This window comes from Chelonia mydas, chromosome 1 (assembly GCF_015237465.2).
Source record: "Chelonia mydas isolate rCheMyd1 chromosome 1, rCheMyd1.pri.v2, whole genome shotgun sequence".
Classification (NCBI taxonomy): Eukaryota; Metazoa; Chordata; order Testudines; family Cheloniidae; genus Chelonia; species Chelonia mydas.
In genome coordinates, this window is record NC_057849.1 from 14,671,332 (window position 1) to 14,695,141 (window position 23,810).

The 23,810-nt window shown below is 41.8% G+C and overlaps 1 protein-coding gene across 5 annotated transcripts in view; it reads left to right on the forward strand.

Moving 5' to 3' along the window:
- Positions 1–15,431: 15,431 nt before the first annotated feature.
- The window catches only part of UVRAG (UV radiation resistance associated), a 147,729-nt gene continuing 139,350 nt past the window's right edge, over positions 15,432–23,810 (forward strand). For 2 of the 5 annotated variants that reach the window (XM_037882877.2, XM_043527738.1), the window contains exon 1: positions 15,432–15,686. In XM_037882877.2, coding sequence (XP_037738805.1) covers positions 15,606–15,686 — 81 coding nt within the window. In that variant the 5' untranslated portion in view covers positions 15,432–15,605. Of the gene's footprint in view, positions 15,687–20,297; positions 20,316–23,810 lie in introns of those variants that run through there. The other 3 variants (XM_043527740.1, XM_037882733.2, XM_043527719.1) reach the window with 3 other exon arrangements.

Here is a 23,810-nt window from a genome sequence, read left to right on the forward strand (position 1 = left end):
GGATATCTTTAGCGTCTCTTGTTTTCTTTACACTACGTTTACCTGTCTCTGAACAGAGGTGGTCACAAACAGCAGGCAGGCAATCCCATTTCTCAGAACTCTTAACTGAAGCCCAGTTGCGCACTTTGCTCCAAGAATTGACTCTAGTTAGATTAAGGCTGAATGCCTCAGCTTCCCTCAGAAGAATATCCATCACAAAACTGTCAGCATGGACCGAGCATCCCGTGCATGCTAAGAAAAAGAACTTCTAAGGCTATGTGCAACGTCATCTGGTGACTCTAGCCATAACAAATACCTTTTAAAAACAAATTGAAACTGATCCACAAACGCCAAGAAAACAGGCGGAAAAGATACCTCCAGCTATTCATACCAAAACAAAGGACACAGTGTCTATGCCCAGGATTGTTTTCTTTAGTAAAAGCTTCCACCATTCTAGTTTCCTCCTTTTCCATGAATCATCTATTTTATAACATTCTGGCCTGGTAAAGACTATGATTCCATACATGCAGCAGAACTGACACCTGCTAATGTGTAGGAATCACTCACAAGCTTGGATTTATGGCTACAGAACTGCCAACCCTAAGCATTCAAAAATCAGGAGCCAGACCTCAAAAAAACCACGAGGTTGACTGAAAAAATCATTAGATTTTTTCAAAAATAATACATTTGGGGTTTTTTAATTATTTATTCATTCATTCCTTCCGGGCTTTCAAGACTTTAGGGTTAATGTTTTCAAGCTTTTCTCTGCAATCTTGACAGCTAGATATCTACTTTTTTTTTTTAAACGAAAGCTGAAATTCGGGTCTAGTCATGTGACTGCAAGAGCTACTGAGTAGCACAAGAGTTGGCAGCACTATGGCTACTTTAAACACAGGATTGAAATGGAGACCTGTCATAGGGAAAATGGAGACCTGTCAGAGGGACACCACTGAGCAGCACGGTTTACCTTATCAGGGGAAGCAGAACAAGAGGCCGACACAGAGCTCACATTACTCCACTTTGTGGGTCTACAGGATAACAAAGCTTGTTACATCATTCTGTTTGTTATGAAAGAGGCAGTTGGTGGTTAACTGGACTTCCAGCTGTGTTGACTTGGCTAACTGGTGGTCTTGGCCTGTAGCTAATCTACTCCATTATTTCTGTCAGTTCACACACTGAGACATTTTCCAGAGAAAGTTACTGGACTCGTCCCTTCTTCCTACTTCCCTTTGACTCTTAGCAGACACAGGGTAGGACAGGCCTTGAGTCTTCTTCAGCCCCAGGCTGATGTAGGAACTTCAGAAACTCATGTGCCAGATCTCAAATTCCATTTGTATGGCCTCCCAAAAACTCAGTCACTCAGCCTTCCTGGGCACCTGTCTCAAATTCCTATCCTTGTCTCACCAACTTCTTGGGGTCTGACATCTTTGCAGAGTCTCAGGCCAGGTCTACATTAAAAAGTTAGATCAACTGAACTACATCACTCAGGGTTGTGAAAGATCCACACCCCTGAGTGGTAGAGCTGAGCAGACCAAACCCCTAGTATAGGCAGCGCTAGGTTGACAGAAGAATTCTTCAGTCAACTTAGCGACTGCCTCTCAGGGAGGTGGATTAACTATAGCGATGGCAGAACCTCTCCCTTCACAGTAGCGAGTGTCTGACTGGAGTGCGACAGCGACGCAGCTGCAGCGATTTAAGTGTAGACCTATCCTCAGCAAGGAGTGGGCTGGTATCCAGTGCTCTTCTCCGTGCTGAAAGAAAAGGAGGACTTGTAGCACCTTAGAGACTAAAAAATTTATTTGAGCATAAGCTTTCGTGAGCTACAGCTCACTTCATCGGGTGCATCCGATGAAGTGAGCTGCAGCTCACGAAAGCTTATGCTCAAATAAATTTGTTAGTCTCTAAGGTGCCACAAGACCTCCTTTTTCTTTTTGTGAATACAGACTAACACAGCTGCTACTCTGAAACCTCCCCTTGCTGAGTGTACTAGCTGCCATAGCAATAGCTTGGGAACATGATCATTTATTATAGCATTGGGGTTCTTTCTTTGGGGAAAGTCGCCCTTGGGTTCTTATAATGGGCAGCAGGTTTAAAACAAACAAAAGGAAGTATTTCTTCACACAAAGCACAGTCAGTCTGTGGAACTCCTTGCCAGAAGATGTTGTGAAGGCCAAGACTATAACAGGGTTCAAAAAAGAACTAGATAAATTCATGGAGAATAGGTTCATCCATGGCTATTGGGCAGGGATGGTGTCCCTAGCCTCTGTTTGCCAGAAGCTGGGAATGGGAGACAGGGGATGGATCACTTGATGATTACCTGGTCTGTTCATTCCCTTTGGGGCACCTGGCATTGGCCACTGTCGGAAGACAGGGTACTGGGCTAGATGGACCTTTGGTCTGACCCAATATGGCCGTTCTTATGTTCTTATAAGAGGTATAATTTATTTTCTTCTGTGCATGAAATGCTCTTTGGAGTCAGATGAGCATGTTTCTGTGTGGATGCAAAGTGTTCTGCCAGCATTCTGAGAGCTTTAACTGACTGAATTTCTCTAGGGCAGACCACGCCTAAGTGACTGGCACAAAGTCACGAAAAGAGTCCGTGTGAGAGCTGGGATCAGAACGAAGCAATTGTTTGTTCTTAGTCCTTTGTCCAGAGCACTAAATCATGCTCTTCTCTAACTAAGATGCACCGAAACTACATGAACAGCTGATCCCAAAGGAAAATATTAAACCATGTCTTCCCCATCCCATGTGCTGAAACGAGCCAAGCATAACAGTTAAGCCCAGGGCATGTCTGTGTAATAGATTTTCCTATTTACCCGGAAAGTTTCTGCAATGTATTGTTTCAGGAGAACTTGGAAGGTGCCAGTGAAAGGTTGTCATCCAGCCCAACATCACCCAAGAGGACAAAAGCATGGAAATGAGCATTGTTGCAGCAGGAAGTTCTATAGAAGGGCGCACCCAGTTTGCTCTGCACAGCATGCAGAGGGATCCCATCGGATAGAATTCAGCCCTGTGTAGAAGGCCAGCACCTCTTCAGTTCCATGTAAACCCTCAGGCATGCACCTCATTGAGTCCTCCCATGCACAGCCCCCCCCCCCCCCCCCCCCCCCCCCCCCCCCCCCCCCCCCCCCCCCCCCCCCCCCCCCCCCCCCCCCCCCCCCCAAGAACGTATAACCACTGGAACTGTCAGAAGGCACCTTGAGGAAACATTCTTTCCCAACCCCAAATCTCGCCCTCCCTTCTGCTCTTTTGGATTCTCTTTGGATCATGAAATGGTTAATTGTCAATTTATTCAGTAAGCTTAATTACCACGTTGAGCTGTATGTGCCATCTAGTGGATGTCTGTATATTTACTAATGAGCTATTCATTTAGCACCACTTGTCCTGGAGCATCATTAATGACTATCTAGAGTTAGGATCTCAGTTTTACACCTGATCCAAAATGGTGCCTTCCGCAGCACACGGCCCCTAAAGCCATGCTGTAGCAGTGTTTCAGAGGGGAGAGGGGGGGCAGAGTGCCACCTAAGCGGGCCCTGAGTCATTTGTTAAACTTTTGAATGCCTTATTTTTATTGCATTTTTAGCCCATTTCATGACTTTGATGCACGATTTGCATGCATGATTTATCCCTGTCATATAAGACAATCAATGTGCATACTAGGATCTGTAAATCTGTATTTATTCATGCCATATAGAAGCAAATTAAAAAAATCATTTCTTCTTATAGTAACTTTTTAATCTGAAGAATAACTTTTTGCATCTGAAGAATAACTGAAATGTACTAACATCAAGAAATTGACCTGTGCACCAACATTGGGTGGACGAGTATTAAAGAGTGTTACAGTGGGTGACAGCCTTAGAATGTTTACCTTAGTCCTTTAGTTCAAAAGGTCACTTTTCTTGCCTTTGCCCTCGCAAACTGAAGCATAGCATCGGAGATCCAAAGACCGGCCAATGGCATTTTCAAGCAATAAAATAGCCAGCAATGTGAGTCTCTTCTTGGCCATCGTTGATCGAAGATATGTGTTAATGAGCCTGAGCTTTGAAAAGCTGCACTCACCTCTCGCAACTCCGGCTGGCAGCGTGAGCAGATTCCTCAAAGCTTTCCACACATTAGGAAAAGTGTCCTTCAGCTCTCTATCCTGAATTAATTGGAGAACTTGGAATGGAGAGTGCTTCCCATGCAAAATGTGATGGATGTTGTCCAATTCAACATAGAGGTCTTTCTTTCTTTATGATTTATGTCCAAACATTCCCCATATGTCAGTGTCCGATGAAGGTCCATACAATCATTCAAGGGTGTTTTCCTGTCCACCAGAAGCTTACTAATGTCCTACACTCCCCGCCCCCCCCCACCCAGGTCTTTTTGTGGTGCTTAATTTGTCTAAACCTTTCTTCAATGGACATTCAAGCAGTATCAATGAGTGAGCAAAAAAACTCCCTCTTGAATTTTATTTCCAAGCTTCCCATCACCTCATCTCTGCCCTCATAACCAAACTATCTCTTCTTCCAATGAATACGAGTTTCTTTGAAGACAGACTCAACTATTAAGTTTTCTGCCATTTCTTTAGTAGCAGTGATGGCCTTTTCAAATACATTGTCTCTGTAGGCCACAACGAAATCAAGCAGCTTCTCATCAAAGTAGTAGTGGTTGTGATGTCCATCGACTGAGTTTGTAATGCTTTCCTGAAAATGTGTATTTTGAACAGGATATCATGCCAAACCACAATTGAGACCAGAAATTTGAAGTCATTGTCTGTGAGGATCTTCCACATGACAGCTGATGCTGAAAACAGGACGTATATCCTTTGCAGTACTCCAAAGAGAGATACTGAATCAAAAGATGATGATGCTGCATCTGACACAACCAGGTTAAGGGAATGGTAGCCACAAGGCAAAGCTCTTGGATTCAGTGCAAGGATCCTTGCCTGGATGCCACTCTTTCTTCCCTTCATGTTCACGCCATTGTCATAACCTTGGCTGAAGCAGTTCTGAAGCTTTATTTTATTCTCATTCAAAGAATTCATGAACAGTTCTGCTAGGCCTTTTCCAGTAGAGTCATCCACAGACAGGAAACAGATAAAGTGTTCCTTTACTTGGATACAGCCATCCTCGTCGTCAACAAATCTTACTATAAATACCATTCAGTTTCTCACCATTCTTGAGCACTCTTTCACAGTGTCACTTTGAGAAGTGTGGCTTCTGCTCATTTAGTGGAAACGTCATATCCTCAATTTTGCCCAGCCTGTTCAAAATTGTACGATCAATATCAGCAGAGTTTAGGATCACCAGCCATAAAGCAAGACCTGATATATCGATTTGTGGTGTGCAATTTTTCTCACTGCTGTTTCTGTCATCATGCGAGGCTGATTCTTCTTTATCATTTCTCTCCGTTTCATGTAAACCAGATTTTTCATTGTCATTAGTTTCCTTTTCATGTGAGCCACATTCTTCTTTACCATCATCCTCCTGTACGTCACCAGGAAAACTGGATGAGTCTCCATTACTTTCCTCACATTTCCATTCCTTATCTTCAGGTATATCACCTAATTCCTTAGTAATAGGACTTCCATCATTTACTTTTCGCTTCCTAATTTTTTCTGCACTGGGACAATTGCTACTGCCTAAAGCCTGGTCTATGTTGTTCTGTTTCAGATATTTTCCCATCAAATTTGCCTTGCTTCAAATTGAGCTTTTTGTATCCTATACTGAGCTCCCGAAGGCTTCTTTGGGGGCATCTTTTATTTTCTAAAGGGTAAAATAGACAGTATTAGGGAAAGCAAAAGTCTATGTTCCGCAGTCTTAGAAAGTCATCAAACATTATGTGTTAAGCATGGCAAAAGAAGTAACAGTATTTCTTTTACATTGTTGCATAGATAGGGGTTTGATAGATATCTCTGGCATCTCATTAAATATGTCCTTTATTAGTTGCTACTTACACTCTTCAAGTCTTAAAACACAAGTACACTTTCACAATTTCACAATAAAACAAGGTTCATGATATTGCAGCTGGGCTCTCACTGCACTTAACTTCGTTCTTATATCTCATTGACTGACTGGTGACGCCCTACCCCTTATATACCCGCGAGGGCATGGCTGACAACATTCTAGGAGGTTCAAGGAAAATGTAGTTTTCAGAAAGTCTGGAAGGTCCCATGAGATTCTACAAAGGTCCAGAATATTTTAGGAGGTTAGTGAAAAATGAATCCACATATGGAATACCTGAAACATTTTACTTCCAACATTCTATTTTCCCTTTTGTAGCTAATAACAAAAACAACACCCAGAGCCTGGCGCCCCCCAAGCCCAGCACCCCATAGAATCATAGAATATCAGGGTTGAAAGGGACCTCAGGAGGTCATCTAGTCCAACCCCCTGCTCAAAGCAGGACCAATCCCCAATCAAATCATCCCAGCCAGGGCTTTGTCAAGCCTGACCTTAAAAACTTCCAAGGAAGGAGATTCTACCACCTCCCTAGGTAACGCATTCCAGTGTTTCACCACCCTCCTAGTGAAAAAGTTTTTCCTAATATCCAACCTAAACCTCCCCCACTGCAACTTGAGACCATTACTCCTTGTCCTGTCCTCTTCTACCACTGAGAATAGTCTAGAACCATCCTCTCTGGAACCACCTCTCAGGTAGTTGAAAGCAGCTATCAAATCCCCCCTCATTCTTCTCTTCCATAGACTAAACATTCCCAGTTCCCTCAGCCTCTCCTCATAAGTCATGTGTTCCAGACCCCTAATCATTTTTGTTGCCCTTCGCTGGACTCTCTCCAATTTATCCACATCCTTCTTGTAGTGTGGGGCCCAAAACTGGACACAGTACTCCAGCTGAGGCCTCACCAATGTCGAATAGAGGGGAACGATCACGTCCCTCGATCTGCTCACTATGCCCCTAGTTATACATCCCAAAATGCCATTGGCCTTCTTGGCAACAAGGGCACACTGATGATCGCCTGAGTCGCCCGCCCCTAAATCCAGCCCCGGGTGTCCTGATTCGGTTTTCACTTGTGAAATCTGGTAAGATTGCAACACACCAGTATATGATGGCAGGAGCTGTCATTTGCCCTGTAAGAAGACTGAAGATTTTTCAGTTTTCTTGTTCTGTATGAAATGCGGGAGTTTTGTAGGATTCTTTAAGAATTAATTTTTTAAACTTTCCTTTGTGGGTTCTTTTTTGTTTTAACAATTATGAGAAAAAGCACACTTCTGAGTACTATCTTATAGACTTCCTGTCACTTCTTAAAACAAAAATCCCTCAGAGACCTTCACATGACCATAAAACGGTCTGCTCTAACTGGAACAAACAAAATCCAAAATAATTGGCAATTCTTCAACCTAAATTAAAATCACATTTCCGAAGGGAACTTTTTCAGGCTAGCACACGAGTTGGTACCTATTACATTTAACAAGCGGGTGAGTCTCTCTTAACAAGTCTGAGTGCCAGATTGCCCACTGGTGTCAACCCGCTTCATAGCTCCATCGACTTCGGACGATCTCTGAATCTAATGCCCCGAGCACTGAGGAGTAACCCAGCACATGAAAGCTCCTGGGTTTTCAACATTCGCCATGTAGAACATTCTGATGACAATTCCTGAACACTAGTATAATCCTGATCTACCTCCCATAATGCCCCAAGCTTTCCAGTAAGATAGGTCTGCCCACTATCGTGGACCAGCTCTCTGAAATATTGCAGAATCATTCCAAATTTAGGAGGCTGGTTCCCCCCTTCATTAACAAAGAATGCTTCAGAATAACTTTACTACCTTAAAAATATCAGCCCTGAAAAACTGAACTGCGCTGTACTGCTGCTGTGATGCCATGGTGATTTTACGTAACCTTTTACGTAACCCTTATGTGACACCACATCACAATATGATGATGTTTTTTACGCAGCCTCACATCCCTGGGGGCCTGATCCAAAGCCCAAAGAAGCCATGAGGGGTCTTTCTGTTGACTTCAGTGAGTTTTGGATAAGACTGTGTGTCATGATATGATCACTTTATCCTGCAAACAAATTTCTCAGGCTACTCCAGTAAAAACATTGATTTAACATATTTAGGGCTCCAGAGAATTAATCTTGTTTAAAAAAGCAATAAACTTCATGCAGATACAAGGTTTATTCTGTGGTCCGTCACTTAGTTTTCTTATTTGCATTGCAGTAATGTTTTGAGGATCCCAACAGGAACCGATGCCCCATTGTGCTAAGCAACATGCATGCATGTAACAAAAAGATGGTCCCTACACCAAAGAGCTGAAAATCAAAGATATTCTTGAGCAACCTATCCAAGTTTGGAATAAGTCAGATTTTTACTTTTTGATGCAGTGCTCATGCTCTCGTGAGATTCTGCTCTTCTGTTTAATGGGACATCTCGCCACAGATTTTTGTCTTTTATATTTTGTAAGACCCATACACTTGTTCCGGGGCTATTGAAGGAGAGCTCTTCCATGCAAAATAACAGAAACTTTATGTTCTAAAGCACTCAAAAATCTTGTACACCAATCCCCTGGAAACTTGCTAGATAGCCGTGTGGTATTGTTATTTTATGTATTGTAATTTGATGGCTGGTGTGCATGTGTACCACTGTCCTCTACTGGTTGGAATTGGAATGTCTCAACTCTGTGCCAGGTATAATGCTATCTCTACCCATCCATCCACCTTAGAGTTTTCTATAGCACCTATCATCATTGCTGAACTGGTCAGGTAGCTGTTAGCAGATGCAGATCTAAAGGAGACTCCTCTTTTAGTTCAATGACAGGGACCTATGTTTCTGGAGCAGGATGATCTGACCTATCTTTCTAATCTCACTGTGAAGTTTTGAGTGTGTGTGGTGTGTAGATTAATGACAACTACGGAGTCCTCGGTGGTCTGAGGTTTGTTACAACATTTTAAAATCAAACCAGGAGCCTTGTGCTGTGATCTTGTCAGGTCTCATAAATTCGCCCTACGCCAACGCTTCTAAAAGCCAGACTGATGCTTTTTCTTAATGTTTCTAATTCAGGTCATTGCTCTGGAAGTTGCAAGAATTGATACAAAGACATAAGCTCAAGAATGCTAAGAGAGTAAACAAAGACTAATGGGCCATTTCCCTTTAGGGCTCTAATTTCAATAGCCAAATATTTTCATTAAGCTACAGCTGTTAATCTAAATGCAATCCAGATAAGACAAAATCCAGAACCTCAAATCTGAAATGTTTGGGATTTTCAGGGGGCTTGGGACTCCATTTCCAGGATCAGAACCTGCACCTATGGTTTTGGTTCCAGATTGCATCTAAAACTGAAAAGGGCCTATTTTCACCTTCAGGTCTGTGACTGAAAATTATACTAGCTCATAGCTGTTTAGCAGCTTATGTGATATGAATTGGTGGTCTCTGTCTAGTTCCTGGTGGCCACGTGTTGACATCACATAAATAATAGTACCACAATTGTCACCTTGGTTGGTAGTTGCACCAGAGAAGCCAGAATCTGAATGGGAGTGGAGACTGAACTATTCTCTTACCCTTCGAAGTGGTCCATACAAGTCAGGCATGAAGCCATTGCCTGTACTGACTGTATTTATGCAGTACTGCCAACCCCAAGCATTCAAAATTCATGAGTCAGAACTCGCAAATCATGACAACTGCTTAAATATCAGCAGTTTTTAATAATAATAATCTTGTGATCAAATCAAGAGAGATGGCAACGTTGCTTACGCTGTAGAAGAGTTTGGGCTGGATTATCAGAGGAACAGTCCCCTGGATTTGAACTGGAGTCATGGGTGATCAGCACCTCTAAAAAAAGCAGTCCTTTCATCATATAGGATTGCCATTCCAGATCAACAAAGCAAACATGTCTTAACCAAATACGACATCTTTACTTTGGGAATTTATACTGTTACCAGAAAATGATAAGATTAGAAGTGATTCTGAGGATAGTATAAAGAAAAGGAGTACTTGTGGCACCTTAGAGACTGTGCCACAAGTACTCCTTTTCTTTTTGCGAATACAGACTAACACGGCTACTACTCTGAAACCTGAGGATAGTATGTGTGACAAAGGAATTAGAAAATATCCTTATAAATTACCAGTACATTATCTCACAGAAATTTAGGATTTTCCAGATTTCCAGACAAATGAAAACACAGGAGAACATACAGGGCCAGACTTTCAGAACTCTGCATGTACTTTGCCATGAGCAAACGTGTATTTATTTGTGTGCCTAAATTGTGCATGCAATTGCAGTGACTGCACATACATTTGAGGAAACTGCATGCACAAATGGCTAGGGTGGGAATTAGACTGAATGCAATCACCTGATTTGGAATTTGGCAAAAGCACTGTCATTAACACATCTAATCTTGCAAAAAATGCCATGGAATCTTGATACAATCAGTGGTCAGAGCTCCTGTTCTACATTTCATCTGAAAGTCAGCAGCCTGTACAGCAGAGCATCCCCTAACAGCATTGCTTTTGATTCAATGCCACCTAACTGAAAGGGCATTGATATACTAATGATTCAAAAGAAAAATACATAATAAATTGACAACCACTTCTATTAATCTATCTGCCTACTTCTTAGTGGCCCCCCCATCCAATTTCCTTGAGCAGTTTTTTGAGACATGAAATATATTTTTTCTAAAGGATGGTTTGTTCTATTCCATTAAAAATGCTTCTTAAAATTCTCCTAATAATCATTCTAATTTTTTCTTGGGCTTATTTTCCAAAAAGTGACTGGAAGAAATAGTTTCTGGCCAGCCTTAGTATTGAAATGAATAGCCCTCTTATCACGGGGATTTTGTGAGCTTAGTTCTTACATGAACACAAGACTCATAAGCTTGTTAAGTATTTACATTCCCTGCCTGAAAGCAAGTTGATTATTCTGAAAACATTGTTGCTGTAGCAGTATATTGGATTCACATGAGCAGAACTGAGGATTTGTTGATGGAGTTATGAGTACTACATATCTGTGTATTTGCTGCAGCTACAGAAATGTTACCTGAAGAGTCCCTTCATGATAAAAACAGATCAAGGACTATTCCTTCTCTTGGTATTGTCTCACTCCTTAATTTAGGTAACTCTAGAATCATCAAATGTGCACAAATAGACATCATTATTGGTAGAAAATTTCAAATTACAATTTGCTAAGTCTTTAGCCAATTACAAAGGATCTGATGTAATTCCCAGTGCACAGCTGAGATTTTCAGCACTGTATTACCGTTATTATTAATAATTTAAGTGCCTTCAGAGTGGTTGGTACTATATAAAACATAAAGGAAGTCACAGTCTCTGCCCAAAAGAGTTTATAAATTCTACAATGAAATATATTCAGAATATGCTATTATTATTCGCAGGCCACATACAATCTACAGATCCATATTAAACTATGTAAAGTTCACACTTAAGCTATCAAAAGCAATGAAATCCCATCCTATCACCTTGTAATAAATACCTTGGTATTACAACACATATGGAACCATAGGTACTGACTGTTTTGGAGCCTCTGGCAATAAACTCCTTCTCACAATGAGTTGGAAAAGGGCAAAATTCTAATCTGAACTATGAATTAGGATAGGGTCAGCTCTTCAACTGATATAAATTGTATAACTCCATGAACTTCAGTGGAGTTATGTTGATTTACTTTAGCTGAGGATCTGGTCCATTTTCTTTATTATGTGGACAGAGGATTTGTTGTTGTTGGCTGTGTCTTAATTTTCTTTCAGAGGGAGAATTTTAGTTTTTAATGGTTAAATTGTTGAATAGTTCTCCCAGTCTCTGTTTAGCTGTAACTAAACTCCTTCTCCAGCTACCTATTGTGTTAGCGGCTGTAAGAAAACACCTTGTACCTGAACCTTTCCAAACAACACAAGTAATTCAAGAGTATTTTGAGATTCTCATATCTTGACATACAGTGAAAAAACTTGTTTTGTTAAATAACAAAAAATCAAAAGCAGACTGCACCGTCATTACATCATGCCAGCCTGGTTTTGCCATAGGCTGCTACCTACAGTACACTAGTCTTGGACTTTTCATTGATGCAACACTATAATAAAATACAGAGGAAAATCACACAAACAGTGAAGTGAGAGCTATGTTATACAAAGAAAAGGTATAAAGAAATGCTTCTCTCACTGATGTCAATGGCAAAACTCCCATAGATTTATGTGCAAACAGGATTTGCCCGAGGATTAGTAACTCCAATGCTTTTTCAGTGCTTTAATCAAATCTTCTGGGACTATGCCATGACAGCTTTTATATTGCTCTTGTGGATTAAGTTATTATTGAGAAGTTCTAGCTTCTCATTATAAACTCAATTTTCAGCCCACTTCTAACTTCATCAAAACATTCAACCTGAAATTGCATGTACTGCATGAAGGTACTAGTTGGTGTCTGCTACAGACCACCAAATTACACAAGGAAAAGGATGATCATCTCTTTACACACCTATCTATGATGTGTAAGAAACAAATAGGGGATTTCAGTTTGAGTGACATGCTGGAGGTCTCATATTGCCCGTACTAAAATATCCTTGGAATTTCTAAACATTACAGACGACAATTTCCTAACTCAAACAGTGTTGCAGCCAACACGGGAATTCGATGTTAGACCTTGTCCTAACAGATAAAGAGGAACCGATGACAGAATTAAAAGTTAATGCTAGTTTAGGTACAAGTGATCATGCCTTGATCAAATTTATAATCTGCAAGCAGAATAAAGTCCAGACCAGTAATATATATACTTGTACTTTAATAGATTCAATTTCACAAAGCTGAAAACAATTATAAAACCAATCAGCTGGGAGGAAGAACTTAATCAGAAAGGAACACCTTACTAGATGTCTAAAATGTCACAATCCCATATCTGAGGAAGAAGACTGTGCTGGTTAAAAAACCAAAACCAAAACTTGTTTATAGGGGAAGTGAAGGCAGCTGTAAAAAAATAAATAACACAACAAACGGAAGAAAGGGGAAGCTGATAGTAATGGATATAAATCAGAAGGTAAGAATTGTAGAAAATTAAAAATGGAAGACAAGGGACACAAGGAGAAATCTAGGGCAAGCAGACTTCCGGACAATAAGAAGGATATTTAAAAATATACCAGGAACAAATATATTTCTGACAATGGTACTGGTCCATTACCAGATGGAAATGGTAGAATTATCAGTAATAATGCAAAAAAAGCAGAAGTTCAATAAACAGCTATACCTACAAACTGGAATGTGCACTTCTCTCCTTTAGCTAATAAGCAGAATTGGTTTTAAGAGTATACTGTGTTGACAACTAACTCCCATAATTTTAACACGAGTCTTTTGATTTTGGGTTTATTTTTAAGGCCCCAACTTCTGGAATAAATAGATGGCAAAAGAATCTCAGCTTTCATTAAAAAAAAATAAGTTTCTAGCCCTCATTCTTAAGGAGAAAAGCTTTAGAATGCAACCTAGGGGCGCAGAAAGCAGAACACAAACAAAATGAACCCAAAATGTATTATTTTTAAAAATCTCATGATTTTTTGTGCCTGGATTAATGATGTTTTAATGCATGAGGTTGGCAATACTGGCTGAAAATGTTGAGATATACAGTAGAACTTCAGAGTTCCAAACACTTTGGGAATGAAGGTTGTTTGTAACTCTGAAATGTTCATAACGCCGAACAAAACATTATGGTGGTTCTTTCAAAAGTTTACCGCTGAACATTGACTTAATATAGCTTTGAAACTTTACCATGCAGGAGAAAAATACTGCTTTTAACCATCTTAATTTAAATGAAACAAGCACAGAAACAGCTTCCTTCCCTTGTCAAATCTTTTTTTTTTTAAACTTTCCCTTTATTTTTTAGTAGTTTACGTTTAACACAGTACTGCTCTTTATCCTGCATTTGCTTTTTTTGTGTGTGTACCTCTGCTGCTGCCTGATTGCGTACTTCCAGTTCCAAATGAGGTGCATGGTTGACTGGTCAGTCCAGGCCATGGTAAGAGCCGCTCAGGGATCCCAAGCCACTGTGGGGAGCCCCGGAGTCTCAGACCCTCTGCGGGCTCTTATCACAGTCCAGCTTTGGCCTGGTTTGGCAAGAGGGCAGGGCCTCAGGGGGAAGAGGAGGAGCAGGGGTGGGGCCCTTGGAGGGAGTGCTCCTGCATGTTTCCTGCTTTTGCCTTTTGAAAAGGTGGTCACCCTACAAGCACTGTTTTAGATAAAATATAAAGCAGATTTATTAACTATAGAAAGATAGATTTTAAGTGATTATAAGTAGCAAGAGTAGAGATCAAAGTTGGTTACGTAAGAAATAAAAATAAATTCACAGTCTGAGTTCTATAAACTAAACAGGATTTGAATCAAGCAGTGTCTCACCCTGACAGATGGTACAAACAGATCAGATCATCAACACACAGGCTAGAACTCTTTCTTGACCTGGGACCACCCTCCCCCAGTTCCAACTCTTTGGACTCCAGCTGTGTTTCCAAGTATTGAGTTGTGGGGGTGTGAGGCCAAGCAATGATGTCACTGTCTCTCTTTTGATACCTTCTCCCTGCTGCTCTGACATGCGGGTCAGGGAGCTCCTGTTGGGCAGGCAGTCTCCATTTGCCTATATGCGCTCTGTGAGAAGTCTTTGGGACAGAATCATAGAATATCAGGGTTGGAAGGGACCTCAGGAGGTCATCTAGTCCAGCACCCTGCTCAAAGCAGGCCCAATCCCCAATTTTTGCCCTGGATCCCTAAATGGCCCCCTCAAAGATTGAACTCACAACCCCTGGGTTTAGCAGGCCACTGGGCAAACCACTGAACCATCCCTCCCTCCCCGCATTGGGAGAGGGGATTCCCTTTTAATGGGCCACCAGCATATTTGGCGGGTCCTTTTTTGCAGCTGAGAGGCTGGCGGTGGGCGGCCCCCAACCTCACAAGATATTTCCCTCACTCAGATGGCAATTCCTCCACAGACAAGGGAAGTAGGTGCAATCCCACAGGAGATTAACGTGCGAGGGATCAAGACTTTTAAAATGAGGCCTCAGGAGGCACTGTGGGCGGGCTGCGCTGCCTGCTGGGCGCCGGGGACAGGGAGGCGGGTGCACAGCATGGCTGCACCCTGGGGGAGGCTCCTGGCCCGTCATCGCCAGGGCAGCCCGAAGCAGGGCCAGGCCAGCCTGACGGGCTCCTCTGTTGCCATGGTGACTGGCTCCCTCCCTGGACCTTACCCTGAAAAACATTTTTCTCATCTCACGTGATAAAAACACGTCCCCACGTGATGGGGTACAGCTATCTGTCAATTACAACCAAGTTGTCCAATCAGCATCGCCATCCTCTGTTGTCATCCCGCCTCCCCTTCGAAGTACTTCAGCCAATCAGGAGGCTGTTGGAGGCATATACCTTTCCGCGGTTTGACAGAGAGGGGGCTTATCTGAAAGCACCCTTGATTGACTCCTGCAGCTACCAATCGTTGTGCGGTCAGGCAGCTCGGAGTCCCACCGCTTATATCCACGGGCCAATCAGCGGTCGGATCTCTCCCAGCACTGCGGTAATATGGCTCCTGAGTGAGCGGTCCCGGCTCGGTGCTGCTACCGCCATTAACCCCTTGGTGCTCGTTTGCGGTGGAGGGACCGCTGGGCCGATGCGCAGGCGCCTCTCGCGCTCCCGGGCCGCCGCCCTCCCGTGAGGATGAGCTCGGCCGTCGGCCCCGCCGCGCTACCCGCGGGCTCCAGCAGCCGGGCCCTGCATGTGGAGCTGCCCTCGCAGCAGGTAGCCGGGGGCGGGGTGGGCGCGGGGCCTCTGGGGGGCATCCGGGAAGGGCCTGGCAGTGGTAACGGGGGTGGTGGGGGTAGGAGGGTCTCTGGGGCGGGCGGTTGGAGAAGAGAGGGGACTGTTGTTGGGGGGGCGGGGACTGCGCCGGGGGGGCGCTAGGGGTAGGTTGGGGGGGCGGGGACTGCGCCGGGGGGGCGCTAGGGGTAGGTTGGGGGGGCGCTAGGGGTAGGTTGGGGGGGCGGGGACTGCGCTGGGGGGGCGCTAGGGGTAGGTTGGGGGGGCGCTAGGGGTAGGTTGGGGGGGCGGGGACTGCTCTGGGGGGGCGCTGGGGGTAGGTTGAGAAGGCGCTAGGGGTAGGTTGGGGGGGCGGGGACTGCGCCGGGGGGGGGCGCTAGGGGTAGTGAGTGGGTGCTAGAGGTGGGCATTCGCCAAGGTATTGGTAAGCAGGGTAAATGCTGGAGAGGCAGCTATGGGGGAAAGTCCTTGGGATATGTGGGGTGGGGGAAGAAAAGGGGAATCCCTGGGGCGCTGAGAGGAGCGGGGCAGATTCATTGCGCTTCATAGGTGGCAACATGGAAACAGTTGTTTTTTCGAAGGTGTGTGTGGCATTGCAGTATCTGGCAATCTTTTCTGTTTCCCAGACCCCCAAGTTAAGTTGTTTTACGCTTTTTGCAGTGATTGGACAAATATTATTGTTTTAATGGAATCAGGGAAAGAAAAAAATCTTTCTGGAGTGTCTGTCAGTAAAAATGGTTCCATTATTGCTGTTTAAAAAACCGATGAGACTCTGCCCACCTCCTACTCTCTCTTTCTGATTACCCCATCTTTCTTGTTTATTAGTTTGGCTGTTGGTTCACTGGGTGAGCCTTTTAATCTTGGAGAGTGTGTTTAAAACAAGGTTAAGTAAGTAACCCAATTTCTTCTGTTATAATCGTATAAAGGTTTAGCAGTGTGTATTTAACAAAGCTCGTATTCTCTCATGAATACGGATTCTTGTAGCTCATTTATTTAAGAATAACTCAAGGCCTGGTCCACACTTAAAAAAATTAGATCCACCTAGATACGTCATTCAGGGCTGTGAAAAGCTTCACGTGCTGAGCGCTGTAGTTAAGTCAGCATAACCCCTGGTGTAGATGTAGCTAGGCTGAAGGAAGAAGTCTTCTGTTGACCTAACTAGTGCCTCTTAGGGCATGTCTGCACTTACCGGGGTCAATTTAGCGAGTCTAGTGAAGACCCGCTAAATCGACCACAGATCTCTCTCCTGTCAACTCCAGCATGCCACCGGAACGAGAAGCGTCAGGTAAGTTGACAGGAGAGTTTCTCCCATCGCCTCAGCACGGTGTAGACACTGCAGTAAGTCGTTCTAAGCTACATTGACTCCAGCTACGTTATTCACATAGCTGGAGTTGCCTAACTTAGGTCTACTTAACCCCATAGTGTAGACCTGCCCCCAGAGAGGTGGATTAACAACATCAATGGGGAAAACCCCTTCTGTCGCCTGAGGATGTGTTTATGCTACAGTGACATAGCTGCAGTGGCTGTACTGTGGACATACCCAGTGGCTCAGAATGTGAGTTGGAGTAGTATAATGTTAAAGTCAAACTTCAAAACTCTTATCTTTATCAGTGTGTATAATTAGTGACTGAGATTATCCTTTTCTGTTTTTTTTTTTCTTTGAAGCGCTATCAAATAAGACTTTAATCTGCATCCTCAGAAATGGGTGTGTTACTTTTTGCTCCAGTTGTAACTGACAGCTAAAGAACAGAAGGGAGCTGCATTTCTTAGTTCTATGTGCCTGTAAATAAGTACCTAAGCATGATTCGGAGAACATCAATAGACATCAAAATCAGCTGAAGAGAAAACTAGTCCATTGTAAAACCGCTCCCTGCCAAAAGATCTGGAAGAGACCTAATAAAAAGAGATTGATGCTCACATTTTTGGAGGGTCCACTTGTGTGATGGTGGTTAATATTAGAAGGGTTAGAGTAGCATCTATGAGCCTGCGGGCCTGTTGTGCTAGGCATTATACAAACACACAAAAGCCATGGTCTGAAGAGCCTACATTCTAAACGCACAGGAATTCTGTGACAGAGCTTGGAATTGAAGCCAAGGCTCTTGAATACTAGTCCAGTGTCTTAACCTTAAGACCAGACTTCCATCCCCACCATAGTATCTGGCCTTGATGCCCATGGTTTAGACTGAGATGTAAAATGTTTTTCATTTTACGCCTTCAGGGCAATAACACCCTGCAAATGTCTCCTTCCTTTCCCACTTAAAAAATACTAATAATCATAGTAGGCAACAATGGTGAAACTTCTGAGCCTGTACTGTGTTTTTGGCACATAGGTGAAGGAGCAGTCAATTTTGTTTTTTATCGTATAGCTGAAATTTAAATCTAGGCAAAAATACAAATATATTTTTAAATGCTTTTCATTTCTCTGTTAACGAGAAATAATATGAAAGTCATTCTGACTTAATAGCTGTATCTTATTCTAATGTTTGTATAACTTTAAAAATCTGAGTGCAATCCCACATAACTCAGGCTGATTTTCTACTGCTAGCACAGAGCACATACGTCCACTTACTGATTCATGTTCCAGTACTTGGTGCCTTATTAGAACAGTCGGTGCCACGCTGGAACTGTGCAAACAAGAGAAATGGTGACCTGAGTTCAAAGCTGTTTATCCCAGCAAAGAAAAAAATGCTTAAATTGTTGCATATACCAAATATTGTATATGCATGTGTAGTGTTTGCACTGTTTGAGGATGTAATTAGCCTACAATTCTGTCAAAATGTTAGCTTCTTTGGCTAAAGAACAGGATCAATGAACCTAAAAACTGTCGAAACTGACATACTACCTCATCTGAAAAATTACTTTTTGAAATAAAGTAGTCCATTGAGTTGTCTTCATTCTAGTGGCCGAATGCTTCATCATGCGTGGAGCAGCTAACCGGGGTCAAGAGGACCATAAGGTATCTTTCTAGCCTTGGTATGTAACCGCATAAAACAAGTTTTCTAGTCCTTATTCCTTCCTTCAGACAGCCTATGACAGACTTCTAGGCTTGCAGTTACGGAAGGATCTGAACAAAAATGCAGTCTTAACATTGGGAGCCAGTCATGCTGCAGTAAAGTGATTTGTTGAAAGTTGCTCTACTAATTACTGTTTCTTGATCAAACGGAAAGTAATGTGTAGTTATTTAGAGAGAGGAATGCCCCTTTTCATGGTTTCATGTAGCCTGTGGCCCATTTCTGCTCCTGTTGAAATTGCTAAGAATTCTGCCATTGATTTCAGTATGAGGCAGTTTGGAGATCTTAATGAACTGTGGTGGGGATGATGATTGAAGGCTCTCAAGTTTTGTGTCTAGTCAATTTTCTTGTTATGTAAACCGCTGCATTAACACTTAGCTTGTAATAAATGTCTCATTAATATATATATGTGAGATGCAGTTAACTTAAATATCACATTTTTTGAATTTTGAGTAACCGCTTACTGTAATTTCCTCTAGTTTTTCATCTTTACATTATGCGTTGATGTATTCACTGTAGTTCATTTTCTGTTTGTGTGGGTCTTTCTAAAAATTTTCTCTGCCCTATCTGTGAGAGAGGAGGAAAATGTGACTGTAAAACCACAGAAACTGGCAGGGGGACTTGAGAATTTTGTTTTTGTTTGTACTACTTAGAAGCTCCAGTCAGATAGATGTAACTTAGTGCATAGAGTTACTTTAGCTTGTTCTGGGGACCATTGATTAAAGATTGATGTCCCTCTAATTCTATAGTTGTCCCATGATCATTTTTAGAGACTTGCAGTGAACTCTGAAACCAACCACAATAAATGGTCTTCAGGAGGGCTGGGGTAAAGAGTATATTCTTAGATTACAACCGTACATATTAAGCAGTATCCTGAAGTTCTTGCCGGGGATTGGGGCTCTCTGTCTCCTCTTTGAATAGTGAATTTCTGGTGAGTAGGAGATCTGAATCCTTCTACTGTTTTACAAAAAATCTTAATGTCCATAAAAGCACGGCTCCTGTCTGCTCTGAAGTTTTATGTGAAAGACCCCAACACAGTAAGCTACATATTATGTAATCTGCCTCTTAGGAATGAGGGATGAATTGATCCTTTTGGGATTCAGCTCTCATTCCAAGGTGTCTGAGTATATTAAATTTGAAGTTTATACTACTAAACCATTCCCCTGGATCTTGGGTTCAAACAAACCTTAACAAATTAACATAACTTTTATAAAGCTATGGCTGGAATTCCAGCCCATTGAGTCTATTTTGCTGAGCTGTGGGTTCCCTTAGCGGCCTCATAAATCCAAATATTTGGCTAGATTTCTGGACTCTAATAATAAAATACTAAAATGCAATCCCTCACCTGAAGGGCATACAGTCTGAAGTCAGACATGACTTAAATGGATATAAGAACAAATAATGTTTTAGCAAGGGTTAATTCCACACTGTCTCTTAAGGCATATACATAACTTTTTCTCGTAAGCAGTGTGACAGAATCGAGATTTTTAGCATGGATATGAAGAGAGGTTGCTGGCTTGGTGAATGTTCCTTCTGCTTGAAACAAAAACACAATCTGGAGATGGGAGTGGAAGCAACTTTTGTCCAAATTTGAGAACAAGTATGTGTGAGCCACTAGCTTTATTAACTACAAAGGAATGGCAAAGAGACTCTTTCTGTTATGTTATATAATTTTATTAATCTATAGTAAAAAAATATGGAGTAATTTTTTTAAACTTTCCTACTAGTTATAGGACACTGATAGCTTTTGTATAAAAGAGGAAGTGAAGTGTTAAACAACACTAGAGGAGAAAAATGAATGGCTGAAAGGAGACAGGAAATTTAGCATTTAATTGGGGTTTTCACCTTTTTTGGGCCTGGAATAATTATTTCAGTAAGGGGTTTGATTTTTCCCTTCCTCCCCCAATAGTTGTAGTGGTAAAATCCCTAGTATGGACACAGTTATACCATTAAAGGTGCCTTATGTTGGTACTTCCCTTCCTGTTGGGAAGAGCTATACTAGTATAAGGCACCTTTATAACAGTAGAACTGCATCCACACTAGGACATTGTATATCTCTAATTATAGCTAAAGCAGTACAACTTCATATATAGACAAGGCTTTAAAACTGTTACAATTTGGGACTAGATTCTTGCTGTATACACAGTGCAGTTTTCAACTTTGTTATTCTTCTACTCCCCCAATCTATTCCTAGGGAGGGTATAGATTGGATGCTTAGCATTGAAGTATGATACGTAGCTTAGTGCTAACTGCTAGTATCTTCTAATGATACAAGTGGTTTGATATCTTGATGCTTTCATAGAGTTGCACACAAGCCTTTTTAAATTACAAGCTAATTATAGTCCATATATTAGCTACTAAGGACAAAACTAGGTGATAAACTCCTGTTGGGTCGTCTTTGTCTGCTCTACCCTTGCTTTGTGTCGTGACAGCATTTTATCTTTATTTACAAATTTTATTAGTAATAACTAGGCATGCGCACCCTTTAAAAGCATATATCATGTAGTGCATGCAGTCTGTTTGTGTGAAATCAGGTGGCTCTTACTAAGACTGAAACTGCCTTGTTTTGAGCTGGTGATGCAAGCTTGGTATCACAATTAAGTGCATCTATTTACACTTTAAGATCCTCAGATGGAAGACTTTTAAAGTGCTTTACAGGCATTCATAAACCTGTCAACACCACCCTGTGAGGTAAAGGAATATTACAGGTTGGCTGTGGAGGAGACAAACTTACACACAGAGATGAACTGACTTTCTCAAGCTTGTGGCAGAGTAGGGACTGGAACCAAGGGTCTTCAGTTTGGTCCCATTTCCTAACCACTAGTATCCTTGCCCCATTGTAGCTTTGAACCAAGTTCCTTCTTTGGGACTTCATCTTGTAAAAGGTAAGCCTTTTATATAGGTAAAATAAAAGGAAATTCTTTAGAGAGCTTGTTTAAAATACTTTTAAGTTTTCCTTGTTGTGGAACTAGAGAGATAAGTATGCATATCTTTCCTATTTTCATAAGATATGGAGGGCAAAATTGATCTGGCTGAGAGCAGGGTTGGGGGCAGATATTATTTAACTTTGCATTCTTCAGATATCTGTTGTATGTTGGTCAGTTTCTTATCTATCACTTCTCATGTAGAATTGTTTTGGGTCCTTATCGTTGCAGTGACTACATGATAAATATAGCTGTTGGAGTGATATGAGGAAGGAAGTCAATTGTTTGCTTTAAGTTTCTTTAATTTCTTGTTAGTAGTTTTCTGAGCAATTGCTCTTGTCCTTTCCACTCCCAGTTCATGTACAGAATGTAATGTTTTATATTTTGAGCCTCTAACTTGTTACATCTAACCCATTAATTTGGATCTTTAGGATAATAAAGTCAATGGTATTCGCTGCCCATGATATCTGAAGATCTCCCTATTTCATTTTAACTGTTCACATGCTGCTATTTGCACAAAATTTAGCCTATTTTATGTGAATGGAATTTCTATGGGTCAGTCAGATTTACAGGATTGATATAAGTATTAATAATCTGGATGGTGTATGTAAACTGATGGGGTAGAGGGAAATGCAAATATATGGTCTGGGATCATATCAACAGCTAGATGTGAATTTTAGTTTTGGTCTTGTCTGACTCACTGGTTCTGCACTCTGTTAAAAGGTAGTGTGTGGATTTGTAAGTCATAATTTCGTCTTTGTTTCACATAATTGCTCACCAATAGCAAATAATTACCAGCTGCAGTGATCAGTGTTTTGAGACAGAAAACTGTCACTTTTTTTCCAAGCATAAAACTGAAATTGTGAATTAAAGTATTTCCCAAGGAAAGACCCTGGGGGACAACAGAGTTTGGGTACCTTTTGAGGGGAGGGGAGGATGGTATATTAAAAAGGCCAAAGCCAAAAAAAAAAAAAAAAAGTGTTGTAATGACTGCCTGTGAGGAGGTAACTAGTCCTGTTTGGCTTTGAAAATCAGTGTTGCAGTTCTCCATTAGGATTTACATCATCTGCTATAGACCAAGATGGTTGGTTGTTCTGATGTTAACAAATAGACTTTATTTGCCTCTTCACAAATCCCAGTTTTAGCTAATGAAGGGTTCTTCCAGATCCCAAACATACACAATTATTCTCAAAGAACCCACTTCCAAATGGGCCATCTCAAATACTGAGGTCCTTCTTACCCAAGGGGAGTTCATTTCTCCTTCACCCTCCCCTTTCTCCACTTATGAGTTTTGTTAGATGTTATCTTAAGCAAACCTCTTGACACATTAATTGGGTAGACCTCCTAGCTGATTTTTCCCAAACTAACAGTAACCCTTACCTTTCACCTTGTGGCAACTCTGCAATAAGTTTTTTTTATTTTTTATTACAGCAGGAATGTCAGTGACAGCTATAGTTAAAGGCTGCATAACTTTGTTAATTCTAGCCCTATGTTTCAGTTCAGATTTTTCAAGCTTGGTTTCTGCTCAAAGCTCAACATCTCTGAAAGCGAAACAAAAACAAGTACAAGGAGAGGGGAAACATGATTTTTTTATTTAAAAATTGCATCCTACTTTTAAACAGTTCTGCAGCTGAACAGCTGGGGATTGAAAGCTGAAGTTTTGTTAGAGAAATATCTTTCACTGACAATTAGTTTGTGCTAGTGAAAATAGTTCTTGATTTAACAGTTGACTCTGTGCAAATGATACATGTGAAGTAAATCTTCTCTTGTCTTGCTCAATTCCTAGAGGGTACAAGCTTAAAAAGCTTAGTAGTACATGCATACACAGTGTATGTGGCTGCATAGAGAAAAATGTAGTAAAAAGTGGATGGGGTGAAAGGCAAGGGCTCTTAAGATGCATGGAACTTAGGGAATGCTGCTTTATGCCCTTTAAGACTTACAGGAGGGAGTGCCACTGATGTATCTTGGGTGTTTTGCAGCTCATAAGGCTACATTTTAGTCATGGGTATTTTTAATAAAAGTCATGGACTGATCAGGCAGTTAACAAAAATTCATGGCCTGTGACTGTTCCATAACTTTTATATATCCCTGACTAAAACTTAGGGGTGGGGGTGGGTGGCCCTGGGAGTGCTATGGGTGCTGGTGGGGAGGGGCGACCCTGCAGCGCCATG